The sequence below is a fragment of the Chiloscyllium plagiosum genome, chromosome 17 (genome assembly GCF_004010195.1).
Source record: "Chiloscyllium plagiosum isolate BGI_BamShark_2017 chromosome 17, ASM401019v2, whole genome shotgun sequence".
Lineage (NCBI taxonomy): Eukaryota > Metazoa > Chordata > Chondrichthyes > Orectolobiformes > Hemiscylliidae > Chiloscyllium > Chiloscyllium plagiosum.
Window position 1 is genome coordinate 46,165,960 of NC_057726.1, and position 23,651 is coordinate 46,189,610.

The following is a 23,651-nucleotide window of genomic DNA, read 5'->3' on the forward strand; positions in this document are numbered from 1 at the left end:
TCAGTGGCCTCCCATAGCAGTGTGGGATACAAATCATTTTGGACCTGGATTTATCCACTTTTAATCCTGTCAAAACCTCTAAAAGCTTCTCACTCTCTGTCAATCTTCTGAAGTACCTTACAGCCCCTGTCCCTGCACTTGCAGCCGCCTCCTCCTGAGTGAAGACAGAAGTGAATTACTCATTATACACCCTAACAGTGTCCTCTGGCTCTGCACAAAGATTGCCCTTTTTGTCCCAGTAGGGCTGTTTCCCCTTAATATTCTTATAGAATATCTTGACATTCTCCTTAGCTTTAGCCACCTTTGTTTTTCTCATGACCTCTCTGCTTTCTGAAGTGTTTTCTTAACATGCCTCCTGCATTTTCTATATTCCACTGGGCCTCCATTTATTTGCTCCCTTTGCACCTGCTAAAAGCCTCTTTTTTTAACTTCTTATCTAGTCCTGAATATTCTTAGATATCCAAAGTTCTATGGGCTGGTTATTATGTTTTTTGCCCTAAAAGAAACATGTTGGGCCTGTAGTCTGCCTATTTCCATTTTGGATGTAGTTTACTTGGACTTTCAAAAGGTTTTTAATGAGGTCCCTCATAACAGATTAGTACATAAAGTTAAAGAGCATGGGATTAGGGATAGTGTACAATAGGGATAGTGAAATGGACAAAGCACTGGTTGGTGGACAGAAACAAATAGTAGCAATAAACAAGTCTTCCTCTGAGTAGCAGGAGGTGACTGGTGGAGTACGGCAGGGAACAGTGATTGGACCCCAGCTCTTCACAATATATATTAATGATTCGATTGTATCTCCAGGTTTGCAGATAAGACAGAGCTGGTGGGAGAATGATCTGTAAGGAGGTTCCAAAGATGCTTCAGTGTTATTTGAACAAGTTGAGTGAGTGGGCAAATGCATGGTCGAAGAAGTGTAATCTGGGTAAATGTGAGGTTATCACTTTGGGAGCAGAAATAGGAAACCAAAACACACATCTGAATGGAGATGGATGAGGAAATAGTTTGGGGGAGATGTTATGAAATCTGATGTCCTTGTACACTAGTTGCTGAAAATAAGCATGCAGCAGAAAATGAAGAAGACAAATGGTAGTTGGACTACATAGCAGGAGGATTTGAATACTGGAATGTCTTGCTACATTTGTACAGGGGATTGTTGAGATCACGTCTAAAGGTTAATGTGCTATATTGGTCTGAGGATGAATGATCCGGCTATGGAGGATGTGCAACGAAGGTTTACTGGACTGATTCCTGGGATGGTAGGACTGATGCATGAAGAGAGACCAGATCAGTTAGGACAATATTCACTAGAGGTTAGAAGAATGAGGGGGGCTCTCAATAGGACTAGACAGGGTAAATGCAGGAAGGGTTGTTCCTAATGACTGGGGAGTCCAGAATCAGGGGTCACAGTCTAAAGATACAAGCTAGGCCACTTTTTAAAAATTCACTCGTGGGATGTGGGTGTCACTTCCTGGCCAGATGTTTTTGCCCTTCCCTAGAACTTAGGACTGAGGTGAAGAGAAATTTCTTCATACAGAGTGTGGTGAGCCATGATGACTTCAATAATAGATTTTAACATCTTCTGAATGACAGCTGATAAACTGATGTCTACAGCTTTCTGTCTTGTCCTTCCTTGAATAGATGAGTTACATTCAGTATTTTCCAAACTAATGGAACCTAAATCTTGAGAGTTCCAGGAAATTAAGGCCAGAACATAGCAGCTATCACATTGACCATTCCTTTTAAGTTCATCAGAATCTATGGACCTGATCATCTATAACTCCAAAATTTTGCTCAATACTACTTCCCAAGTGATTTTAATTTCGTTGAGTTCCTCTCATGAGTTCATCTTCCTTATTGTGGATGGTAACAGGAATAGTCTATTCATTTTATTGAACCTGCCATATCATTTGAGATCAAGTCTGATCATCTCCTCTGATCCAAATTTTCAATGCATTTTTTTCACACTACCTCCATATCCCTTAATCTCATTAGTCTCCAAAGACCAATTGATTTCAGTCTTGAACTTGATGAGTGATTTTGCATCTACAATAGTCTGGGATAGAGGATTCCAATGATTCACAACCATTAGAGTGAAAAAAAACCTCTCCTTTATTTCAGTCTTAACTGGCTTGCCCCATTCCTTGAGATTGTCTTCTGTTTCTGAAGTCACCCTAGAGGAAGTATCCTATTATTGCCCTGGAAGGATTTTGTAATAAGGTGTCTTCTCAGCCTTCTAAACTCAAGAGAATAGTGATCCTGTTTTCTTAGTCTCTCTTGTAAGACAATTGTACCATCCCAGGAATTAATTTGTCACACATCTGTTGCACTCCCTCAATAGATGAGGAGACCAAACTCTCTGCATAGTACTCCAGGTGAACTTTAACCAAAGACTCTACAACTGCAGCAAGATATCTTTCGTTCTGTACTCAAATCCCCTTTGAAATGATTGCCAACGTAGCATTTGCCTTTCTAATTGCTTGCTATACCTGCATTCCAGCTTTTTGTCAGGAAAGGACACTCCCAACCTCTTAGTATTTTAGAAATATTCTGCCTTTTTTTTCCGATCAAAGTGAATAACTTCACATTTATTGAATTATATTCAATATTCAGCCTATCCAAGTCATATTATAACCTCCTTGCACCCTTCTCACAAGTTAGATTCATATCTAGTTTGGTGTCATCAGCAAATTTGTAAGTCTTGCAATTAGTTCCCCATTCCAAATCAATTGTATAGATTTGTCGTATAGACTTAGTAGGTGAATGGCCTTTTCTATACTGTATGATTCTATGATTGTGAACAACTATCAACTTAGCAGTGACCAATGGTAACTGGCTGCAATCATGAGAATTATCATTTATTTCTATTGTGTGTTTTCTAACTTTAAATCAATTCTTCGTACCTACTAGTATATTCTGCCCAATTCCATTTTCATTTACAAAGCTCTTGTGTGGGGATCTTAAAGAAAGTCTTTTGAAAATCCTAATATATCAAATCCACTGATTCTCTTTTGCCAATGCTACATGTAAGATCATCAAAAAGCTCCCAACATGTTTGTCAAACATGATTTCCCTTTCATAAATCCATGTTGACTCTGCTGAATTTTGCCTTTTTCTCCTAAATAGTTATTACATGTTTTAATATAGGCTAAGGGCATGAAAAGAAATCTGAAAGAAAATTATTGTTGTATTTATATTCTGTTTCTTTTAAAAATGGACAATCTTGAAGGTCTCATAAAATGGCCAAGTCTGATTACATCATATTTCTCGAAGCTTCAGGACTCTGCATTATATTGACATTCCAACAAAGCTGACACAAAGGATATGGTGAAGAACCATCTGTTTCTAGCCAATTCTGGACAAAGGAAAGCATCATGACTGATTATGATAAAATGGGTGTGATTGCTCTTTCAACTACCTCATCACTTTCTTGGAACTTCATGATCCTATTGAATGGCAGACCAGGCTTCAGAGGCCAAAGGTCCTACGCTTGTTCCTAATTGTTATCGTCTTACGTAGCATAACTCTGGGGATGTAAAACTAAACTGTTTAATGATCTTCTGATAAGCCAATTGAGATGAAGTTTCTGCCTTTGTCACATTACTGATGGATCAGTCTCTGAATTTTTCATGAAGAGTGGATTGTTGAATGTTATGGCCATTGCAGTAGAGGTTACTGGTAGCTTTATAATTGTCAGATGAACAGTTGGCTTCACGATCCATAGTTTTACAGATTGATTAAGATTATATTGTTCTGATTCCTTTTGACCATGAATAAATTGCAGTATTCATGATGGGAGAGAGTCCTTTTGTCATCTTGTTTCCTTCGTCTGGTTTGCAATACTTGGAGTGAGAGAGGGTTTTCATTGACATGCAGTACAGGGATGACTGGAGAATGGTTCTTCAACTGTAACCTTCACAGTTAATTCTCAAACTGAGGCTGGTGTCCACAAGAATGTTCAGTGTTACTAGCACACTCTAATAAAGTTCAAAGTGGCTTTTTAACTGCTGTTCTTTTGTATCTTCAAAGGGAAAAACATAAAATATATCTGCAGTTGGACACATATAATCTATGGGGGTGGCTTGCTGTTGAGCAGGAAGTTGTCAACTTATCATTGTTTTGTTTAATCATAAAAGATCATTCTAGTCTGTTTTGACTCTGCATCCACAAGTGTGACACTCCATGGCTGTCCCTCCTGGTCAGCCACTTCATTCACATCCATAGCCATTTTTGGATGTATCAATCCTGTTATACTAAACATGTTTTGGGATTACAAGTTAAAAATGTCCACAGTACTTCGTAGTTTTGACACATGGTCATAACACCTATCCAGTCTTCCTTTATTTCCTGAGTGCATGTTGTGCGTGTATATAGAATAATGAAACAATTCACCTGAGTTCTGATGGTCTTGTAAATGAACTCAGTCTTTGATTTTATCTTTAAAGAATTTACCATAGCTTTTCACTTTTCAAACAATTGGAATCTGAAAACCAGGAAATTCAGCCTCCTCACTAAGGGATAAATAGTAGAAAGGAAGGGTTGTAAGACAATCAGTGCTTTGCTATGTTGGGTTTAAGAATAGAAAAGCAATTGTGATTTACATTCAGCCGCATTCCCTCTTTGTTTGTGACAATAAATTCTAACATTTTTCCGACTACGCTCATCAAACTAACAGGTTTATGGTTCTCTGCTCGCCCTCTTCCTCTCTGAAATTGTTGGGTTACACTTGTTACCTTCCAGTCAGAGGGAACCTTTTCAGAAACTACAGTATTACAAAATATAACCACCCATGCATCTCTGTTGCTACTTCAACATTCATGGATGAAGCTTATATGGTCTGGGTGTTTTATCAACCCTGCATTCAGCTAATGTTTCAAGTGATACCTCTTTACTAATACTGATATCTTTTAGCTGTTTAATTACGAAAATCCTTTGATTATCTAGCATTTGTTCCATGTAATGTGAATCAAACATACACATGTAACACTTGTTATATTTAATTATTGTTACATTTCTGGGTGTTCATTATAGGAAAGATATGGAAGCATTGGAGAAAGTGATTAACAAGAATGGTTCCAGGATTGAGAAATTTCAATGATGAGGATAGATCAAAGAAGTTGAGACTGTTCTTCTTGGAGCAAAGAAGGCTAAGTGGTGATGTATTAGAGGTTTGCAGAATCAGTGGGCTTAATAGAGTATATAGGAAGAAACTGTTCCCGCTTGTAAAATGATCAAAAACCAGATGGTACAGATTTAAAGTGATTTGCAAAAGGAGCAAGTGTGATGTGGGGGAAATAAATGGTTTCACACAGTGAATGGAATGCAGAGCCTGGGAGTTTGGTAGAGGCAAGTTGAATTAAGGCATTCAAAAAGGCATTAGATGTTTATTTAAGTAGAAGTATTGCCAGTAATAATACAAGTTTGAACAGCCAATGTAAACATAATGGGCTGAAGAGCCTCTTGCACTCCAACACTTCTCTACATGGACCTCACTACATGAATCCTAGTATCCAAGGGTCCAAACACACCTTCCAGGTAAAGCAGTGCTTTACCTGAACTTCATGCAATCTCGTCTACTACATTCACTGCTCACAATTTGGTCTCCATTTGGGAAATGAAGCATAGACTGGGTGATCGCTTTGCGGAACACCTATGTTCTATTTGCAAAAAAGACCCTGAACTTCCAGTTGCCTGTCACTTCAACACATCACCCTATTCCCTGGCCAGTATGTCTGCTGCAGGCTTGCCGCAGTGCCCCAGTAAAGCTCAGTGCAGTGGAAGAACAGTGCCTCATTTTCTGCTTGGGTCCTTGCAGTCTTCTGGACTTTATTCAGTTCAATAACTTTAGGGCTTGAGCTCTCCTGTGTCCTTACCCCAACCTCCACACATTAGGCCTTGTTATCACAAAATCTGTTATTACACACAACTCATTGTTAGCCAATAACTGTCCCCATAAATAGCTATTCATCCTTCTAACTAGATCATTATCTACTCCAACTGTTCTTCTCTCTCTTTGGGATCTATCCACACCTATTGTTTACTCCTTACCCTCTCCCTATCTTCTGCATACTAATATTTTCCTAGTTACTATCAGTTCTGACGAAGGGTCTCTGGATGTTAACTCTGATCTCTCACCAGAGATGCTGCCAGACCAGCTGAGCTTTTCCAGCAATTTCTGTTTTTGTTTGTGCTTAATTTATGAAGAATGATTGAATCCATTAAAGTTTAAAAGAATGACAAGTTAACATATAAAATAGGAGCAGAAGTAGACCATTTGGTTCCTTGAGCCTGTTCTACTATTCGGTTCGATCATAGCCAATCTGTTTGCGTTTAGAATTTCACATTACTATTATTTTGCAGTTCCCTGTCTAGCAAGAATTTGGACACTTTCATCTTAAATTCAATGACCCCCACCTCCACCATCTTCTGAGGCAGAGAGTGTCAAAATTGTACAAATCTTAAAGAAAAAAGATCATCTCATCTCTGTTCTGAAAAGATAACTTCAGTTCAAGCCCTAAAGTTATTGAACTGAATAAAGTCCAGAAGACTGCAAGGACCCAACTGCCCCCTAACTTTTTTATTCTACCTGCCAAAATGAGCAACTTTACATTTTCCCACATTATTACTCCCAACTGCCAGATTTTGCCCACTTACTCAGCCTATCTACTGTATATCCACTTGACACATCCCTGTCTTTTTAACAAATACTTTCCTACCTATCTGGGTGCTATCTGAAGACATAGCCACCATGCCTTCACTCTCCTCATCTAAATTTTTGATTGACTCTTAAAATTACATTTACCTTTTTTATTTGAGGCACCATTTGCTTGTTAATTCATGTGTAATTTGTAATAGTTCTGATTTATGTTAAAGTAAAAGCCATAAAAAGTAAAATCTTGTTGGTAATTTCTACATCTGGGGCTCATTCAATAAATTTGGTTACATTGGTTTACAGTCCTCCCCCCAGAGGGTTATAACAAAACTATAGTTCAATGGTCGCAGTGCAGCTTAATAATCTGATTGTTTTTACATTATCAGTTTAACACCACATTCGGTGTATATATTTATATGTCCCCTCTTGACGTTTATTTTATCTCATAAAGTGATTAGGACTTCATTGTCAACATCCTTATTACTACTTATTTCCTGAACTGTCTTCAAAATAATTAAGGAGGAATTTTAACTTTTGGATGGAAAGCCAGTCGGTCATCTGGGCTGCCCAGCTGTAATCTACAATTAAATGCCTGATCCAATTTAACAGCCAAACATCATTAACATTTTTCCAGCTAGTTGTCTGCTCAAAACAGGTGTCAGACATTCAATTCAGATTTTATGAGGTAAAAGGATTTTATTCAAAACGATATGAATAAACTTTAGTAAAAACCTTCTTTGAAAAAGCAGCCAACCTCATTTGTAGTGAGAATGATAAAATGAGGTATTGTGGCACTTTTATGACCTTAAGAAAATTTGTTGGCTTAAACTGTGGATGGATTTCTTTCAAAGATTAGGAAATAACCAAAACTGAATATATTTTAATTCAAATACTCAGCTGTTGTTTCTCAAAGTTGTATTTAAAACGTGCAGAATTAAGACTGACAATATACAAGTCCATTCACGCCATTGTTTTAGCGCAACAATGTAGGTCAATAGAGAATTTAAGCAGCACCAAATAAAAGTCAGCAAAGAATATGATCTAACTACCCTAGTACTGCTTTTGTATGAAAATGAGGCGATAAGCTCTACATCCTAAGGAAAAAATACAAGTGTAATTTATGATTGAATTATTGTCAATAATCTGCTGTGTGCAGTGGAAAAATCTATCCCTGTGAGAGCTATTTGCATTTTTTATGCATATTTATACTTTAGAAGTAAAAACCTCCAACTCTGATGCGCATTCCATTGTGGTGGAGTGATTATTGTGCAATATTTGATGTCTATTTGTATATTAAATGATTGCAAAAAATACTCCATTCAATTTTTAAAATTTTTAATGAATGTTAATGGATTATGATCAAAGTAAATATGTGTTTTCTGGATTCCATGTAGTATGTAGACACCAAAATGCTGAAGAGCTAACATCAATCCAAAGGTCTCTTTTTCCATGGTAGAGTATTTCTTCTGATATTGGTTTATATTCTTAGGTATCCTACTGGCTTCTCTATTCCTGACTTTTATTATCCTATACAAGACAGGACGCATTCCCAAATTGCTAGCATCAATTGCCATTTTGAAATATCTGGAAAATCAGGGTGGCCAACACAAGGTCATTTATTAAAATAGCCTTCACTTTCTCAAATACTTCTTGGCCATATGCTGACAATACCACTTTTGCTTGTTTCTTTAACCAGTTATTAAAAGTACTCTATCCTAATAAAATTAAACAGAAATTTCCAGTAAAATCCACACATTCCAAAACCCTCATATTTTCTCACTTAATTTTAGGACACAGAGAATTATATTAAGGCCTTCATTTTCACTATTCTTGCCCAACAGCATGGCCAAAGTAATTCATCCTTGCTTTCACAATTTCGCTTATGGCAAAATTTATCACTAGAGCAGTTAAATGTAATTGATTAAACAGGGTTTTGACCTGTCTTACAAGCTCTTTCCAAGGACTACTATAAACTACAGCATCATCTAAATACACTTGGCAGTTATGAACCTCGGCTACAAATTGAGTCATAAGCCTCTGGAATGTAGCTGGGACACTCTTTAATCCAAGTGGCATCACCAATTTGATGTAACAAAAGCAGAAATTTCTTTAACCATTGATGTTAATGGCACTTGCCAATATCCCTTCAACAGATCAATCTTAAAAAGAATGAGACATTGCCAACTCTATCAATGCAGTTGCTGACTGTGGAATTGGGTACACATCTGTTTGCGAACTGCTTTTACCTTTCGATAAGGTAAGGTGGTGGCACAGTGGTTAGCACTGCTGCCTCACAGCGCCGGAGACCCGGGTTCAATTCCCGCCTCAGGCGACTGACTGTGTGGAGTTTGCACGTTCTCCCTGGGTCTGCGTGAGTTTCCTCCGGGTGCTCCGGTTTCCTCCCACAGTCCAAAGATGTGCAGGTCAGGTGAATTGGCCATGCTAAATTGCCCGTAGTGTTAGGTAAAGGGGTAAATGTAGGGGTATGGGTGGGTTGCGCTTCGGCGGGTCGGTGTGGACTTGTTGGGCCGAAGGGCCTGTTTCCACACTGTAATGTAATCTAATCTAATCATAATCTCTAAACCATCTAAATGATCCACCTGGTTTAGGAACCAACACTTGGTGAACTCCAGTTGCTTTCAATCAAGTTTATCAGCGTACATTGAATGTATTTCCACCTGAGCTTGTTTTTCTGGGCTTAGTTGATAAGGATGTTGTTTTATTGTCTTGACTCTCCTATGTGCAAATCATGTCTAGCCAATGTAGTACATCCAGGCGGTATCTCTATAGATGACCTCATACTCTCTCAGTAGTCTGATTTTTCAGTTGTTCTTCTTTAAATATGAAAAAAAAATTGCTAACTCTCTAATTATTTCCATGTTATAGGAGGTGCACTTTCATTATCTCTGTCATTTTCCACTACTCTTACCACCTTGACACTTGTTCCTCCTTATCCTCTTCCCTGCGATAATATCTTTGAAGTAATTTATATTATATAATTGATTCGTCTTCCTAAGATGATCAATATTTATTAGATAAGTCACTTTACTAACCCTCCCAGATACTACATGTACATGACTGTAATGTTCCAGGATGCAAATGCTACATGAAGGATAGAAAGGGAGGCAAGAGAGGAGGGGGAGTGGCGTTTTTGATAAGGGATAGCATTACAGCTGTACTGAGGGAGGATATTCCTGGAAATACATCCAGGGAAGTTATTTGGATGGAATTGAGAAATAAGAAAGGGATGATCACCTTATTGGGATTGTGATATAGACCTCCTAATAGTCAGGGGAAATTGAGAAACAAATTTGTAAGGAGATCTCAACTATCTGTAAGAATAATAGGGTGGTTATGGTAGGGGATTTTAACTTTACAAACATAGACTGGGACTGCCATAGTGTTAAGGGTTTAGATGGAGCGGAAGGGAATGCTGGATGACTAAAGAAATTGAGGGTTTAGTTAAGAAAAAGAAGGAAGCAAATCTCCGGCATAGACAGGATAGATCAAGTGAATCCTTTGAACAGTATAAAGGCAGTAGGAGTATACATAAAAGGGAAATCAGGAGGGCAAAAAGGAGACATGAGATAGCTTTGGCAAATAGAGTTAAGAAGAATCCAAAAGGTTTTTACAAATACATTAAGGACAAAAGTGTAACTAGGGAGAGAATTGGGTCCCTCAAAGATTAGCAAGGCAGCCTTTGTGTGGAGCCGCAGAAAATGGGGGAGATACTAAACGAGTATTTTGCATCAGTACTTACTGTGGAAAAGGATATGGAAGATATAGAATGCAGCGAAATAGATGGGGCATCTTGAAAAATGTCCATATTAGAGAGGAGGAAGTGCTGAATGTCTTGAAACGCATAAAGCTGGATAAATCCCCAGGACCTGATCAGGGTGTACCCTAGAGCTCTGTGGAAGCTAGAGAAGTGATTGCTGGCCTCTTGCTGAGATATTTGTATCATCGTTAGTCACAGGTGAGGGTTGCTTTTCAGACTGGAGACCTGTGACCAGTGGAGTGTCACAAGGATTGGTACTTGGTCCTCTACTTTTCATCATTTATGTAAATGATTTGGATGTGAGCATAAGAGGTAGAGTTAGTAAGTTTGTAGATGACACCAAAATTGGAGGTATAGTCGACAGCGAAGAAGGTTACCTCAGATTACAACAGGATCTTGATCAGATGACCCAGTGGACTGAGAATTGGCAGATGGAGTTTAATTTAGATAAATGCGAGGTGCTGCATTTTTGGGAAAACTAATCTTAGCAGGACTTATACAGTTAATGGTAAGGTCCAAGGGAGTGTTGCTGATCAAAGAGACTTTGGAGTGCAAGTTCAAAGCACATTGAAAGTGGAGTCTCAGATAAATAGGATAGTGAAGAAGGCGTTTCATATGCTTTCCTTTATTGGTCAGAGTATTGAGTATAGGAGTTGGGAGGTCATGTTGCAGCTGTACAGGATATTGGTTAGGCCACTGTTGGAATATTGTATGCAATTCTGGTCTCCTTCCTATCGGAAAGATGTTGTGAAACTTGAAAGGGTTCAGAAAAGACTTACGTGGATGTTGCCAGGGTTGGAGGATTTGAGCTATAGGGAGAGGCTGAACAGGCTGAAGCTTTTTTCCCTGGAGTGTCGGAGGCTGTAGGGTGACCTTATAGAGATTTACAAAATTATGAGGGGCATGGATAGGATAAATAGGCAAAGTCTTTTCCCTGGCTTGGGGGAGTCCAGAACTGGAGGGCATAGGTTTACTGTGAGAGGGGAAAGATATAAAAGAGACCTAAGGAGCAACGTTTTCACGCAGAGGATGGTACGTATATGGACTGAGCTGCCAGAGGAAGTGGTGGAGGCTGGTACAATTGCAACATTTAAAAGGCATTTGGATGGGTATATGCATAGGAAGGGTTTGGAGGGATATGGGTTGGGTGCTGGCAGGTGGGACTAGATTGGGTTGGGATAACGGCTCGGCATGGACCGGTTGCACCGAAGGGTCTGTTTTCGTGCTGTACATCTCTACGACTTTATGACTTTATGACTGAATTTAACTTTGAGGTTCACCTTGTAAAGCTAACAATATCAATTCTTCATCTCTCACTTCTAACACTCTAGTTGCTGAATGTTTATATGCCTATTCTCTCATTTCCATTTTCAAATTTAACTCCAGTTTACCTGCCAAATCAATCAAATTTTGTTTTGAAATTTCCTTTAAGACTGTCAGTGATGACTTTGCCATTTACAGGAAATCCTTTGTTGTTTCTACTGCCATGTGTTAAACATAGTACAGAATGTGGTGTTTTCCTTTGCTGTATTGTTTATCAATACCACATCCAAATCCTTGCCAGCTCTATTTACAATACGTTTCCGTGATTTTAAAAAAGATCATGCGAGGACATATTTTCTGTTTTGAAAAGCTTGGGGCTGAAATAAGGAAGAGTTGTTTTAAAAAAATGTTTGAAAGTGTGGCTTCAGTTTTGAAGGTATGTAACCTGACCGTGATGCCAAGCATCATGTAAACAGCTGTTGAAGAAGTAGCAATTGAAGTTCAAGTTACAGAACATTTAGAGCTGAGGTGGGTGTACTGATGTACCTTTTGTTGGCAACAAGAAGTTGATTGGTCTATGGACAAGTGACTGGTCATCAGAGACTTTTTTGATGGCCAACAATTGTGTGATGAGATCTCCGATAACTCAATAGCTTGGAGCTAGTAAAAAAGTTACAGGGAGAACGTGTTCAGTTCGTCCCCAAGTCAGCAGCCTGTTATCTGCACTTAAAACTCATATAAACATGTAGAAAACCAATTTACCTTTCCTCTAACAGTTATCGTGTGTGGTGACTTTTAACTGATAAATCAGGCTATATAAGAGAACCAGCCATTTTGTGTCTGCCACCATCTAATGGAAGCAACCGAAGGAAGATGACTAAAGCAATGCACTGGCCAGTAGAAGAGTCATAAAAGCCACCTCAACCACAATACGTAGGGACAAGTATTATTCAACTAGCTTTGCTATCCATAATATATTAAAACCTGTTTCTTTGGCTGTTTGCATGTAAGAGCAGAGTTTATAAAAGGATTAGAGTTTTAATTAGTAACATTATATGCTGATAGTTTATAATCATTTACCTGTTGCTATAATCGAATGAATGGAAATGAATAGTAACTCTTGTTCAGTACAAAAACTTGATTGCTGCTTTCTGTCAACCTAGATATGTGTGTCAGGTAATATGAGAAACTCTACATTTTTAATAACATTTTTATCTTTTGCAACAATTCTGATCCTGCATATATTCATTTAATTGGCACTACACTTGAACACAAATAACTAGATAAAATGTAATCATGCAAATAATTTAAGAATGCAATACTTGGAAAGTTAACTTTTGAAGAATACAAGGACAAACGTGGAAAGTTCAAAATCAGATGTTATTTATTATCACTAATAGACTCTCATATTGCTTTGGGTATGAAATACTGATTTTATTGTGAATATTGATGCCTCCCTCTGAAAACAATTGCTACCTTTGTTCCAAAACTTAGATCTAAAATGGTCATCCTATTTAATCTGTGATATCAGCATATAACTACTGTGATATAAAGAACACAATGAAACCTTTCATGCAATTATCACAATACAATGCCAATAACACAATAATGTTAATAATGTTTCCCTTCTAAAATTGTTTGACAGTGTGTTGTGATAAAGTTACTTTTGGAAGTGCTGTTGAGGCTGTTATAAGGGTTGTGTAGTGTGCATATTTTAAGAGTTGTTAATTTGCTTGACTGTGATTCCATCGTCACATTTTTAAGTGATAAAAATAACAAAAGTTCTTTATTGATTTTCTTCAGAAATTATTCTAAGACCATGGTCCCTGAATTGATATTCTCCTGTTGTTTGGTGCAAAAAAAATAAAAATTGAAAAATCTCTCCAATAATCCATGCTTTTAAATTAACAATATAAGGAGGTTTTAAAGGTCTGAAGATTTGTCATAATTAATGCTGCTTCATATTATCATAAATAGTTAGAAGTTTTGCAAAAGATCACTTGTAAAACATAATTTTAAATGATAATGGGAGGAAATATTGGCTGCTTAATGTTAAAAAATGATAATGCTTTGTGTCCTTTTTGTTTGAAACTAATTTCTTCTATGGTGTACTTTTCGAACAGAGACAGAAGCTGCTAAAGGAAATTGAAGACCGAAAGCTTCCATATTTAACACCTAAACATGTGGAGTTTGAACAACTGGTAAACCTGTTTTAAATGCTCATTGGTTCTGAAGCCTTGAAAGTCCGTTTAATTACTGCAAATAATTCCATCATTCCTAATAATCATACCGAGATAAAATACAAATTTGTGACTTCAAAAATCACTTCCATTTTTAATTCTAGCAAATTTAATATAATCATGAATGAAGATATGAAGTGTCCTAAATCTACAGTCTATGGGTTCTGATAGGATTTTTGCAACACAACCATAATGTTGCGAAATGAAATTCAAGGCTGAAGGGTAACCTTATAGAGGTTTACAAAATTATGAGGGGCATGGATAGGATAAATAGACAAAGTCTTTTCCCTGGGGTCAGGGAGTCCAGAACTAGAGGGCATAGGTATAGGGTGAGAGGGGAAAGATATAAAAGAGACCTAAGGGGCAAAGGGTGGTACGTGTATGGAATGAGCTGCCAGAGGAAGTGTTGGAGGCTGGTACAATTGCAACATTTAAGAGACATTTGGATGGGTATATGAATAGGAAGGGTTTGGAGGGATATGGGCCAGGTGCTGGCAGGTAGTTTGGGTTGGGATATCTGGTCGGCATGGACGCGTTGGACCGAAGGGTCTGTTTCCATGCTGTACATCTCTATGATTCTAAGTCTTACTATTGCAAACACCTGCCTCCTCACCACTGTCCTGTGAGTTTATTTTCAGGACTGCTGGTTATTCTGGCTTGCACACCCCATTGGAATTTGTTTTATTCAAGTCTTGATGCAAGATGCAGCATCCACTATAGCTTGCCTCCAGTAATCTGTGACACCTGTCATCTAGTAATAACTAGATCAACCACTTTTTTTCCTGCCCTTTGAGAATAGATCTCTCTCGTTATTTGGCCCTGATTTAGTTGCCAAAATATTGACATTTTAATTTCGAGATGTCAGTTTTAAGAGTTCTTATTGTTTTCAGTGTACTATGAACTGCATTGCTTTTAGCTTCACAGGTATGCATTCACTTGTTTAATTATTGCTACATTGTGTCAATAGATGTAAGATATATTAGTACAATTTATTACTCATAATTTTTCTGTGCTGTAACCCTCTGTTATTACACAGAGATGTAATAATGATATGGTAGCAAGTATCTCCTCTATACTTTTGCTGCCAATCTGAAATGTTGCCATTGGGATTTTACTCATCTCCAGTCATTGAACTGGAGTATCAGTCTTGGATCAGTGATTGTGTGCTTTTTTCTGAGTCCAGGTTCAAGTCTTATTCCAGGACTTGAAAACCAAAATCTAACCTGACACTTACGTATAGTACTGAAGAAGAGTGGCTCTGTCAGATGTGTCATGTTTCAGATGATGTTAAACCAAGATCCTGTTTGACCTCTTAGGAATAAATGAAAAATTCTGTGACTATTCTGAAGAAGTGCACTGTCCTGGCTATTTTTATTTCTCAATCAGCATCACAAAAATCACATTACCCAGTTAACATTGCTTTGTGGGACCTTTCTGTGAATAAATTGGCTGCCACATTATTTTCTTCATGGGGGGGTGGGTGGTATTGCTGGTTGGGTCAATATTTATTGGCTATTCCTTATTTTCCATGAGCTGAGTGGATTATTAGGACTTTTTGGATGATGGTGAAAAGTCAATAGACAATAGGTGCAGAAGTAGGCCATTCTGCCCTTCGAGCTAACACCACCATTCATTATGATCATGGCTGATCATCCTCAATCAGTATCATGTTCCTGCCTTTTCCCCATAACTCTTGATTCCACTATCCTTAAGAGCTCTATCCAACTCTTTCTTGAAAGTATCCAGAGACTTGGCCTCCACAGCCTTCTGGGGCAGAGCATTCCATACACACACCACTCTCTAGGTGAAGTAGTTTCTCCTCAATTCTGTTCTAAGTGGCCTACCCCTTATTTTTAAACTGTGTCCTCTGGTTCAGGACTCCCCCATCAGCGGAAAGATGCTTCCTCCTCCAGAGTGTCCAATCTTTAATAATTTTATACGTCTCAATCAGATCCCCCATCAGCCTTCTAAACTCAAGGGTATACAAGCCCAGTCGCTTCAATCTTTCAGTGTAAGATAGTCTCCCCATTCCGGGAATTGACCTCGTGAACCTACGCTGCACTCCCTCAATAGCCAGAATGTCTTTCCTCAAATTTGGAGACCAAAACTGCGCACAATATTCCAGGTGCGGTCTCACCAGGTCCCTGTGCAGCTGCAGAAGGACCTCTTTGCTTCTATACTCAATTCCTCTTGTTATGAAGGCCAGCATGCTATTAGCTTTCTTCACTGCCTGCTGTACCTACATGTTTGCTTTCATTGATGACTGATGTACAAGAACACCGAGATCTCATTGCACTGCCTCTTTACCTAACTTGACTCCATTTAGGTTGTAATCTGCCTTCCTGTTCTTGCCACCAAAATGGATAACCACACATTTATCCACATTAAACTGCATCTGCCATGCATCCGTCCACTCACCTAGCCTATCCATGTCACCCTGTATTCCCCTAAATCCTCCTCACATTTCACCCTGCCACCCAGCTTTGTGTCATCAGCAAATTTGCTAATATTACTTTTAATACCTTCATCTATATCATAGAACATAGAACAATACAGCGCAGAACAGGCCCTTCAGCCCTCGATGTTGCGCCGACCTGTGAGCTATTCTCATTAATGTACATTGTAAAAAGCTGTGCTCGCAGCACTGATCCCTGCGGCACATTCCGAAAGGGAGCCGTTTATCACTACTTTGTTTCCTGTCAGCTAACCAATTTTCAATCCATGTCAGTATTTTGTCCCCATTTACCATGTGCCCTAATTTTGCTCACGAACCTCCTATGTGGGACTTTATCAAAGGCTTTCTGAAAGTCTAGGTATGCTACATCCACTGGATCTCCCTTGTCCATCTTCAGAGTTACATCCTTGAAAAATTCCAGAAGGTGAGTCAAGCATGATTTCCTCTTCATAACTCCATGCTGACTCTGACCTATCCCGTTACTGCTATCCAGATGTGTCGTAATTTTGTCCTTTATAATTGACTCCAGCATTTTTCCCACCACTGAGGTCAGACTAACTGGTCTGTAATTCTCTGTTTTCTCTCTCCCTCCTTTCTAAAACAGTGGGACAACATTAGCCACCCTCCAATCCACAGGAACTGATCCTGAATCTATAGAACATTGGAAAATGATCACCAATGCATCCATGATTTCTAGAGCCACCTCCTTCAGTACCCTGGGATGTAGACCATCAGGTCCCGGGGACTTATCAGCCTTCTGACCTAACAGTCTCTTCAACACCAATTCCTGGCAAATATGAATTCCCTTTTGTTCAGGTCCTTCAGCTTCTATTACATCTGAGAGATTGCTCGTGTCTTCCCCAGTGAAGACCGATCTAAAGTACCAATTCGACTCTTCTGCCATTTCTTTGTTCCCCGTAATTAATTCACCCGTTTCTGTCTTCAAGGGCCTAATTTTAGTCTTAACCCTTTTCTTTCCCTTTTGACAAACCTAAAAAAGCCATTACTATCCTCCTTTATATTTTTGGCCAGTTTACCTTTGTACCTTATTTTTTCTTTGCGTATTTCCTTTTCAATTATCTTATGACATTCTTTAAAAGCTTCCCAGTCCTCCGATTTCCCACTCATCTTTGCTATCTTATACTTTTTCCCTTTTGTCTTTATGTGGTCCTTAACTTCCCTCATCAGCCACGGCCACTCCTGCCTCCCCTAAGGATCTTTCTTCCTTTTTGGAATGAACTGATCCTGCATCTTCTGCATTATACCCAGAAATACCTGCCATTGTTGTTCCACTGCCATCCCTGCTAGGATATTGCACCATTGAATTTTGGCCAGCTCCTCCCTCGTAGCTTCATAGTTCCCCTTATTCAACTGAAATATTGTCATTTCCGATTCTACCCTCTCCCTTTCAAACTGCAGTTTAAAGCATTGTATTGTGGTCACTACTTCCTAATGGCTTCTTTAGTTCGAGGTACCTGATCAAATCCAGTTCATTGCACAACACCAGATCCAGAATTGCTTTCTCCCTGGTAGGCTCCAGCACAAGCTGTTCTAAGAGACACTCTCAGAGACACTCCAGAAACTCCCTTTCTTGGGGTCCAGTACCATCCTGATTCTCCCAGTCTACCTGCTTGTTGAAATCCCCCATAACAACTGCAGTAATGTCTTTGCGACAGGCCAATTTCAGCTCCTTATTCAACTTACACACTACATCCAGGCTACTATTTTGGGGGCCTGTAGATAACTCCCATTAGGGTCTTTCTACCCTTAGAATTTCTCAGCTCTATCCATACTGACGCTACATCCCCTGATTCTGGGTTCCCCCACGCAAGGGACTGAATATCACTTCTTACCAACAGGGTCACCCCACCCACTCTGCCAGTCAGTCTGTCCTTACGATAGTACGTATAGCCTTGAATATTCATTTCCCAGGCCCTGTCCACTTGAAGCCATGTCTCAGTTATCCCCACAACATTGTAACTGCCAATTTCCAAATGAGCCTCAAGCCCATCCACCTTATTTCTAATGCTTTGTGCATTCATATATAATATTTTTAATTTGTTACTCCCCGCACCCTTCCTATCAATCCCTATTTCACTTGGCCTTATGGCATGATCCTTTTTTTGAGTTTCTGCCCCATTGATTCCGTTGTCTGTCTTAACTTCTCTTGTTCTAACTTTTCCTTTAACTTCCTTCTTAAACTTCCAGTTCGTCCCCCCCCCCCCGCTATTTAGTTTAAACGCAGCTGTGTTGCAGTGTCAAACCTACCTGCCAGAATGCTGGTCCCCCACCTATTAAAGTGCAACTCGTCCCTCTTGTATAATTTATCCTTACAGCGAAACACACCCCAGTGATCCAAGAATTTAAATCCTTGCTTCCTGCACCAGTTCTTCAGCCACACATTCAAGTCCATTATCTCCCTGTTCCTGTCCTCTCCAGCCCGAGGAACTGGAAGCAAACCGGAGATAACTACCTTGGAAGACCTGCTTTCCAGCTGCCTTCCAAGTTCTCCGAAGCCCCGCTGTAGAATGTCCCTCCTCTTCTTCCTGACGTCATTTGTGCCGATGTGCACCACCACGTCTGGCTCTTCACCTTCGCCCTTGAGGATTTCCTGCACTCTGTGTGCGATGTCCTTAATCCTGGCACCAGGAAGGCAACACACCATCCTCAAATCCCGCCGCAGAAACCCCTTTCAGTCTCTCTCACTATGGAGTCCCCTATTACCATGGCTCTGCAAGTCAACTGCATTGCTATGCATCTGGATTTAGACGTCGACCAAACAAGATAAGAGTGGCATATTTGCTTTGAAATAGGATATTAGTGAACCAGACGGGAATTTATGATCAGCAAGAGTGGTTACATATTTGCCATTCGGCTAACTTTTAATTCCATATTTTTATTGAATTTGAATTTCACTATCTCCCACAATGGAATTTGAACCCATATTCCCTGAACATTAGACTGGGACTTGTCCAGTGACATTACAGCTGCTTCCCATTAAATTCCTACATTACAACAGTGAAAACACTCCTAAAATATTTAATTCATTGTAAAGTGCCTATGAGATGAAAAGCACTATGTAAATGCAATTATATTTTATTTACAATGCTTTACACATTTCATACTGCTTAATAATAATTATACCATGTTATTAAATATTTATCCATGTGTTACATAGGTCATAGACCACTAAATCTTATAATTTTGATATTTCGAGTAGCCTGCACTGTACTGAATAGATTTTAGAAGTTATGCATTAAATATAAAAATGTTCAGAAAATCTTTTCTGCTCTGTTTAGTCAAACGCCAAATATTCCAAATTATACTTGCAACGGGCCAGCTGTGTACCTCAGGAAATTCACCAAAACGTCCAACAGGGACTGACAATGCTTCAAGACTGTAAGTGTTTTTCTCAAGATCTTGTTCAAATAAAAGGCAAAGATGTGCTTACACCAGTATGTCGACTACTCATAGGAGATCCTGGCTGCACATATCGTTACTTGGATACAAGACTATTTACAATACCTTGGCCTTCTCATGGTGTTGAGGTGACGTACAACAGTGATGAAATAGGTAAAGCCTGCCAAGCTATTAAAGATCTTAATGAATACTTACATGTGGAAGCAATGAAAATTTTGTTGGATCGTTGTTCAGCTGATGTTGAAGAAATTGGATTTGAGGCGAAGACAGCAACTTCCACAGTGGTTAAGAACTCGGGATATATGGAAGATAGAACTTATCACAATAAACAAAGCAACAACAGAACTATGTTAAAGGATAGAACCTCTTTTAATGTGGCCCTATTGAACTACATGGATCCTTCAAGAATGAAATTTCTGAAAGAGGAACCATACTTTGGAATGGGAAAGATGGCTGTGAGTTGGCATTATGATGAAAACCTGGTGGAAAGGTCAACAGTTGCTGTGTATAACTACAGCTGTGATGGTGAGTATGGAAAAGAGTGGAGTATTACAGGGTTACTACTTGCTGTTTTAATGTTTCCACCCCCTGAAGCTTTCTTCACACATTGAGGCTGCACACCTGCAAACTTGTACACCAATTTAGATTTACTGTTTGCTAATTGTTTTAGAGCACTGTAGAAATGTTAAATCGACACGTGTGGGCATTCATGTTTCTGTATTTTACGGAATCCATTTTGTTTATATAAGTTGCCCTGGACTTTTTTTGGCTTGCAATGCTTGTGTGTATTGTAATTAACTAACTGGTAGGATGCCAAGGATATAAAACCTGCAACAAAAAAAGTTCATTGCAGAATCCCTCAGGTGCACATTTCCACTCACATAAATGCTTTTATTGTCATTGACATCATCGTCTCTATTGGAGTGATTTGTCAAAAATCAACTCGCTGTTGCCGCATGCTGATTTTACTACCATATACTTTGCTTTCAAGACACTACTGGGGTTAGCTTTGAACAGAAGTACTTCATTCAGTTTCTGTTGTTGTTTGTAATGTATTTTCTCTGGTTTCTTTAATAGCGTTGTATTGTGTTAAAGACGTGCATTAATCAAAAGAATTTGCTTTTTGTTTTACATTATCTTCAACTTAAGTGATCTTAATAATCAAACTCATTTGTTACCAGTGATAATCAGCACATTTAAATGTCTAACCTACATGTCCTGCTTGAACTTTAGGTTTTGGCAATAAGCCATCTTTTTAAAACTCAAAAAAAAAAGTCATTTTAATGTGCACATTCCAAATGATTTAGTAGGAAACCCCAGGAAACTTTGATTGAAATTACTTCTTTTGATTGTAGTTCTACATTTTATTGGTCACATTGGGAACAGTGTTGCAGTTTGATAATGTCTGCCAAAAGTTGAGGAAATTCTGTCAAACAGGCATTCAGTTAGCCCATAAAGGTGTTTTGCTATATTTATTAAGCTCCATTATGTTAAAATCCCTTCAAAGTAATGCTGTTTCCTGAATTTTGAAAGTACTACTGTGAAATTTAACTGCCAATTCATATGAGTAAATTTTTTAAACAATATCCCTGTCAGGGACTGGGTATTGATTTTATTTCCCCCTTAGAATCTTCAGTAGGTCTTATTTTCTCATTTGTGTACTCTGATCGAACAGCCTGAAATGGAGTATCCAAGACAGTTGGGGCTTTTCATTACATTTCCTTTTCTTTCCACATTTTCAGCACAATTGAAGTCACTTGACTGATTACTGTGCATCTGTGTCAGACAGTTGGACATACTGATGAGGGGTTTCTGCAATGCATGAAATCCCTCATCACTTAAGAACTGACTGTGTATGATAAATTCATTAGTCCATTTTATATTATCTTCTGAATATGGGAGTTGTCTCTCAGGAAAACAGATTTATTATAATAAAATTTACTGTGATTATGACAAATCACTTTTACCGAACCCCTACTCTTTTTCCTTTATAGATTTAATACCTACTGTAGATGAAAGCAACAAGACGTCAATAAAGGACAGAGATCCGGCACTTTGGCATGTCGGCATAAAAGTTGCCTGGGACATTGCTACACCAGGATTGGCATTGCCTCTAGAATCTGGAGACTGTTACTTTATGCTTGGTAATTTTTGTTTCACACTCTAATTATTCAGTTTCCAATGAGGCATTATGGAACGGTGCACATCAGGAAATCCAAATAGTATTTTGTATATAGTATCTAGGCATTCAAATAATATTTTTATCTGAAAGTTTCTGGAAATGCTGTTACAATGTGTCCAATGAATTTAATTTTGCAGGTTACTACTATCTTCCAAACCCTTGATGTGAGGGAAATTCTTTGGTTATAATGAGTTTAAACATTTAGCAGGATTGTACATTTTTAAAACATTGTTTTGATCTCCACTGAATTAAATTTTCTTCATAAAGTAAGGTCAGGTCCTTTTATTAAGAAGTACACACTTGCCTGGTTAAATGTCTTCAGTAAATTAACTAAATGTTAGTTCCTTGGAAACTAACATTGTTAAACAGCAGCCAAGTTGACATGAGACAGTTTGATATGTGTATCCCCATAAAGTGCGTGCGTGTGTGTGTGTACGTACTTGGGATATGAGACAAAATAAAATTGTCCTGCTGTGCCACACTATAGATAGAATTCTTGCTTTGAAACCAGTGTAATTTGAACTTTATGGTTTTAGAAGAAGGAAACAGTTTCACTTAATTAACAATAAAATATTGGTCTGCAGAGGAAGTGTGCACTGGGCCTTGCTGTCTCAGATGCAGGTTCCAGGGTGTCTGATACATTAGTTGTTCTGTGAAAGTCATAAATTTATGCACACGCTAAGAAGGTGTATGAAAGGCTTAATGCTTACTGTGCCCAGAAGTCTAGTTAAATAAAGTTGTTTCTGTTTCAGTACTAAAGAATGTGAATCCTGCCCTTTCATAAATATTTCGGACAATGATGCTTCATCTATACTCTCCCATACTGACATTTAGTCCTTTAAAAAGGCAACCAAGGTAAAGAGGTTTCGGAGTGATAATGGACTGATGACTATATGCTTACCCTGAGTATGACCCTTTGTGGTGACATTAATACTACCAGATATCAAGCACAAGTCAGGTTTCTAGTAAAGTCCTTTTTAATGAATTGAGAAACTTATCACTCTGAATTGATTTTGCTTATTTCTTTATTTTTAAAAAAATTATTGCTGTTTGTCCTCATATTTTACAAAGAAAATTAACGCAGTGGAATTAAACAATGAAATCTTGTTTATAAACTACAGTTATAGGAAAATGTAGTTCTCATTAGATTGGAACTTCAATACATTTTTTAAAAAGTAAAATTTAGAACAAAACAAGTAAAATCATATTCTTCTTTAGTTTATGTTTTCCTACAAAGTTTCATTATCTAGAGGCTGTGCAGATAATCTGCCAGTCTTTAACTAATCAAGGTGTTCTTTACCAAACAGGACAGATATCATTTTCTTCACATTTTGAGGCCAGACTTTGATATTTATATGATATGTGGGGAGAAGAAACTTAAAAAACCCAGCATTTTCAGAAGGGAAACCCAAAAAGATTCAGTTTGTTATGCTGAAAGTTTTAAGCGTTCTCAATAAGTTTTCCACCTACCAGCCAGCCAGATTGGGTGGTAAGGTTGTGGAGGAGCAGGTGTCATGTATGTGGGAAATTCCAGTATTAGTGGTTGAGGGAGTTGGGAATGTTTAAAGGTTGTAGAGTGGTGAGAAATTACATAATGAGGATGAGGTTATGTGTTGGCATTTAGTCATTGTAGGGTTCAAATGTAGGGTCTATGAATA

The 23,651-nt window shown here is 38.4% G+C and overlaps 1 protein-coding gene across 9 annotated transcripts in view; it reads left to right on the forward strand.

The window, feature by feature from the left end:
• The window catches only part of fto (FTO alpha-ketoglutarate dependent dioxygenase), a 416,196-nt gene that overhangs the window by 75,932 nt on the left and 316,613 nt on the right, over positions 1-23,651 (forward strand). For 8 of the 9 annotated variants that reach the window (XM_043706996.1, XM_043706995.1, XM_043706999.1 and 5 more), the window contains exons 2-4: positions 13,820-13,897; positions 19,691-20,336; positions 21,806-21,955. In XM_043706996.1, the coding sequence (XP_043562931.1) occupies positions 13,820-13,897; positions 19,691-20,336; positions 21,806-21,955 (874 nt within the window). Of the gene's footprint in view, positions 1-12,540; positions 12,630-13,819; positions 13,898-19,690; positions 20,337-21,805; positions 21,956-23,651 lie in introns of those variants that run through there. The other variant, XM_043707002.1, reaches the window with a different exon arrangement.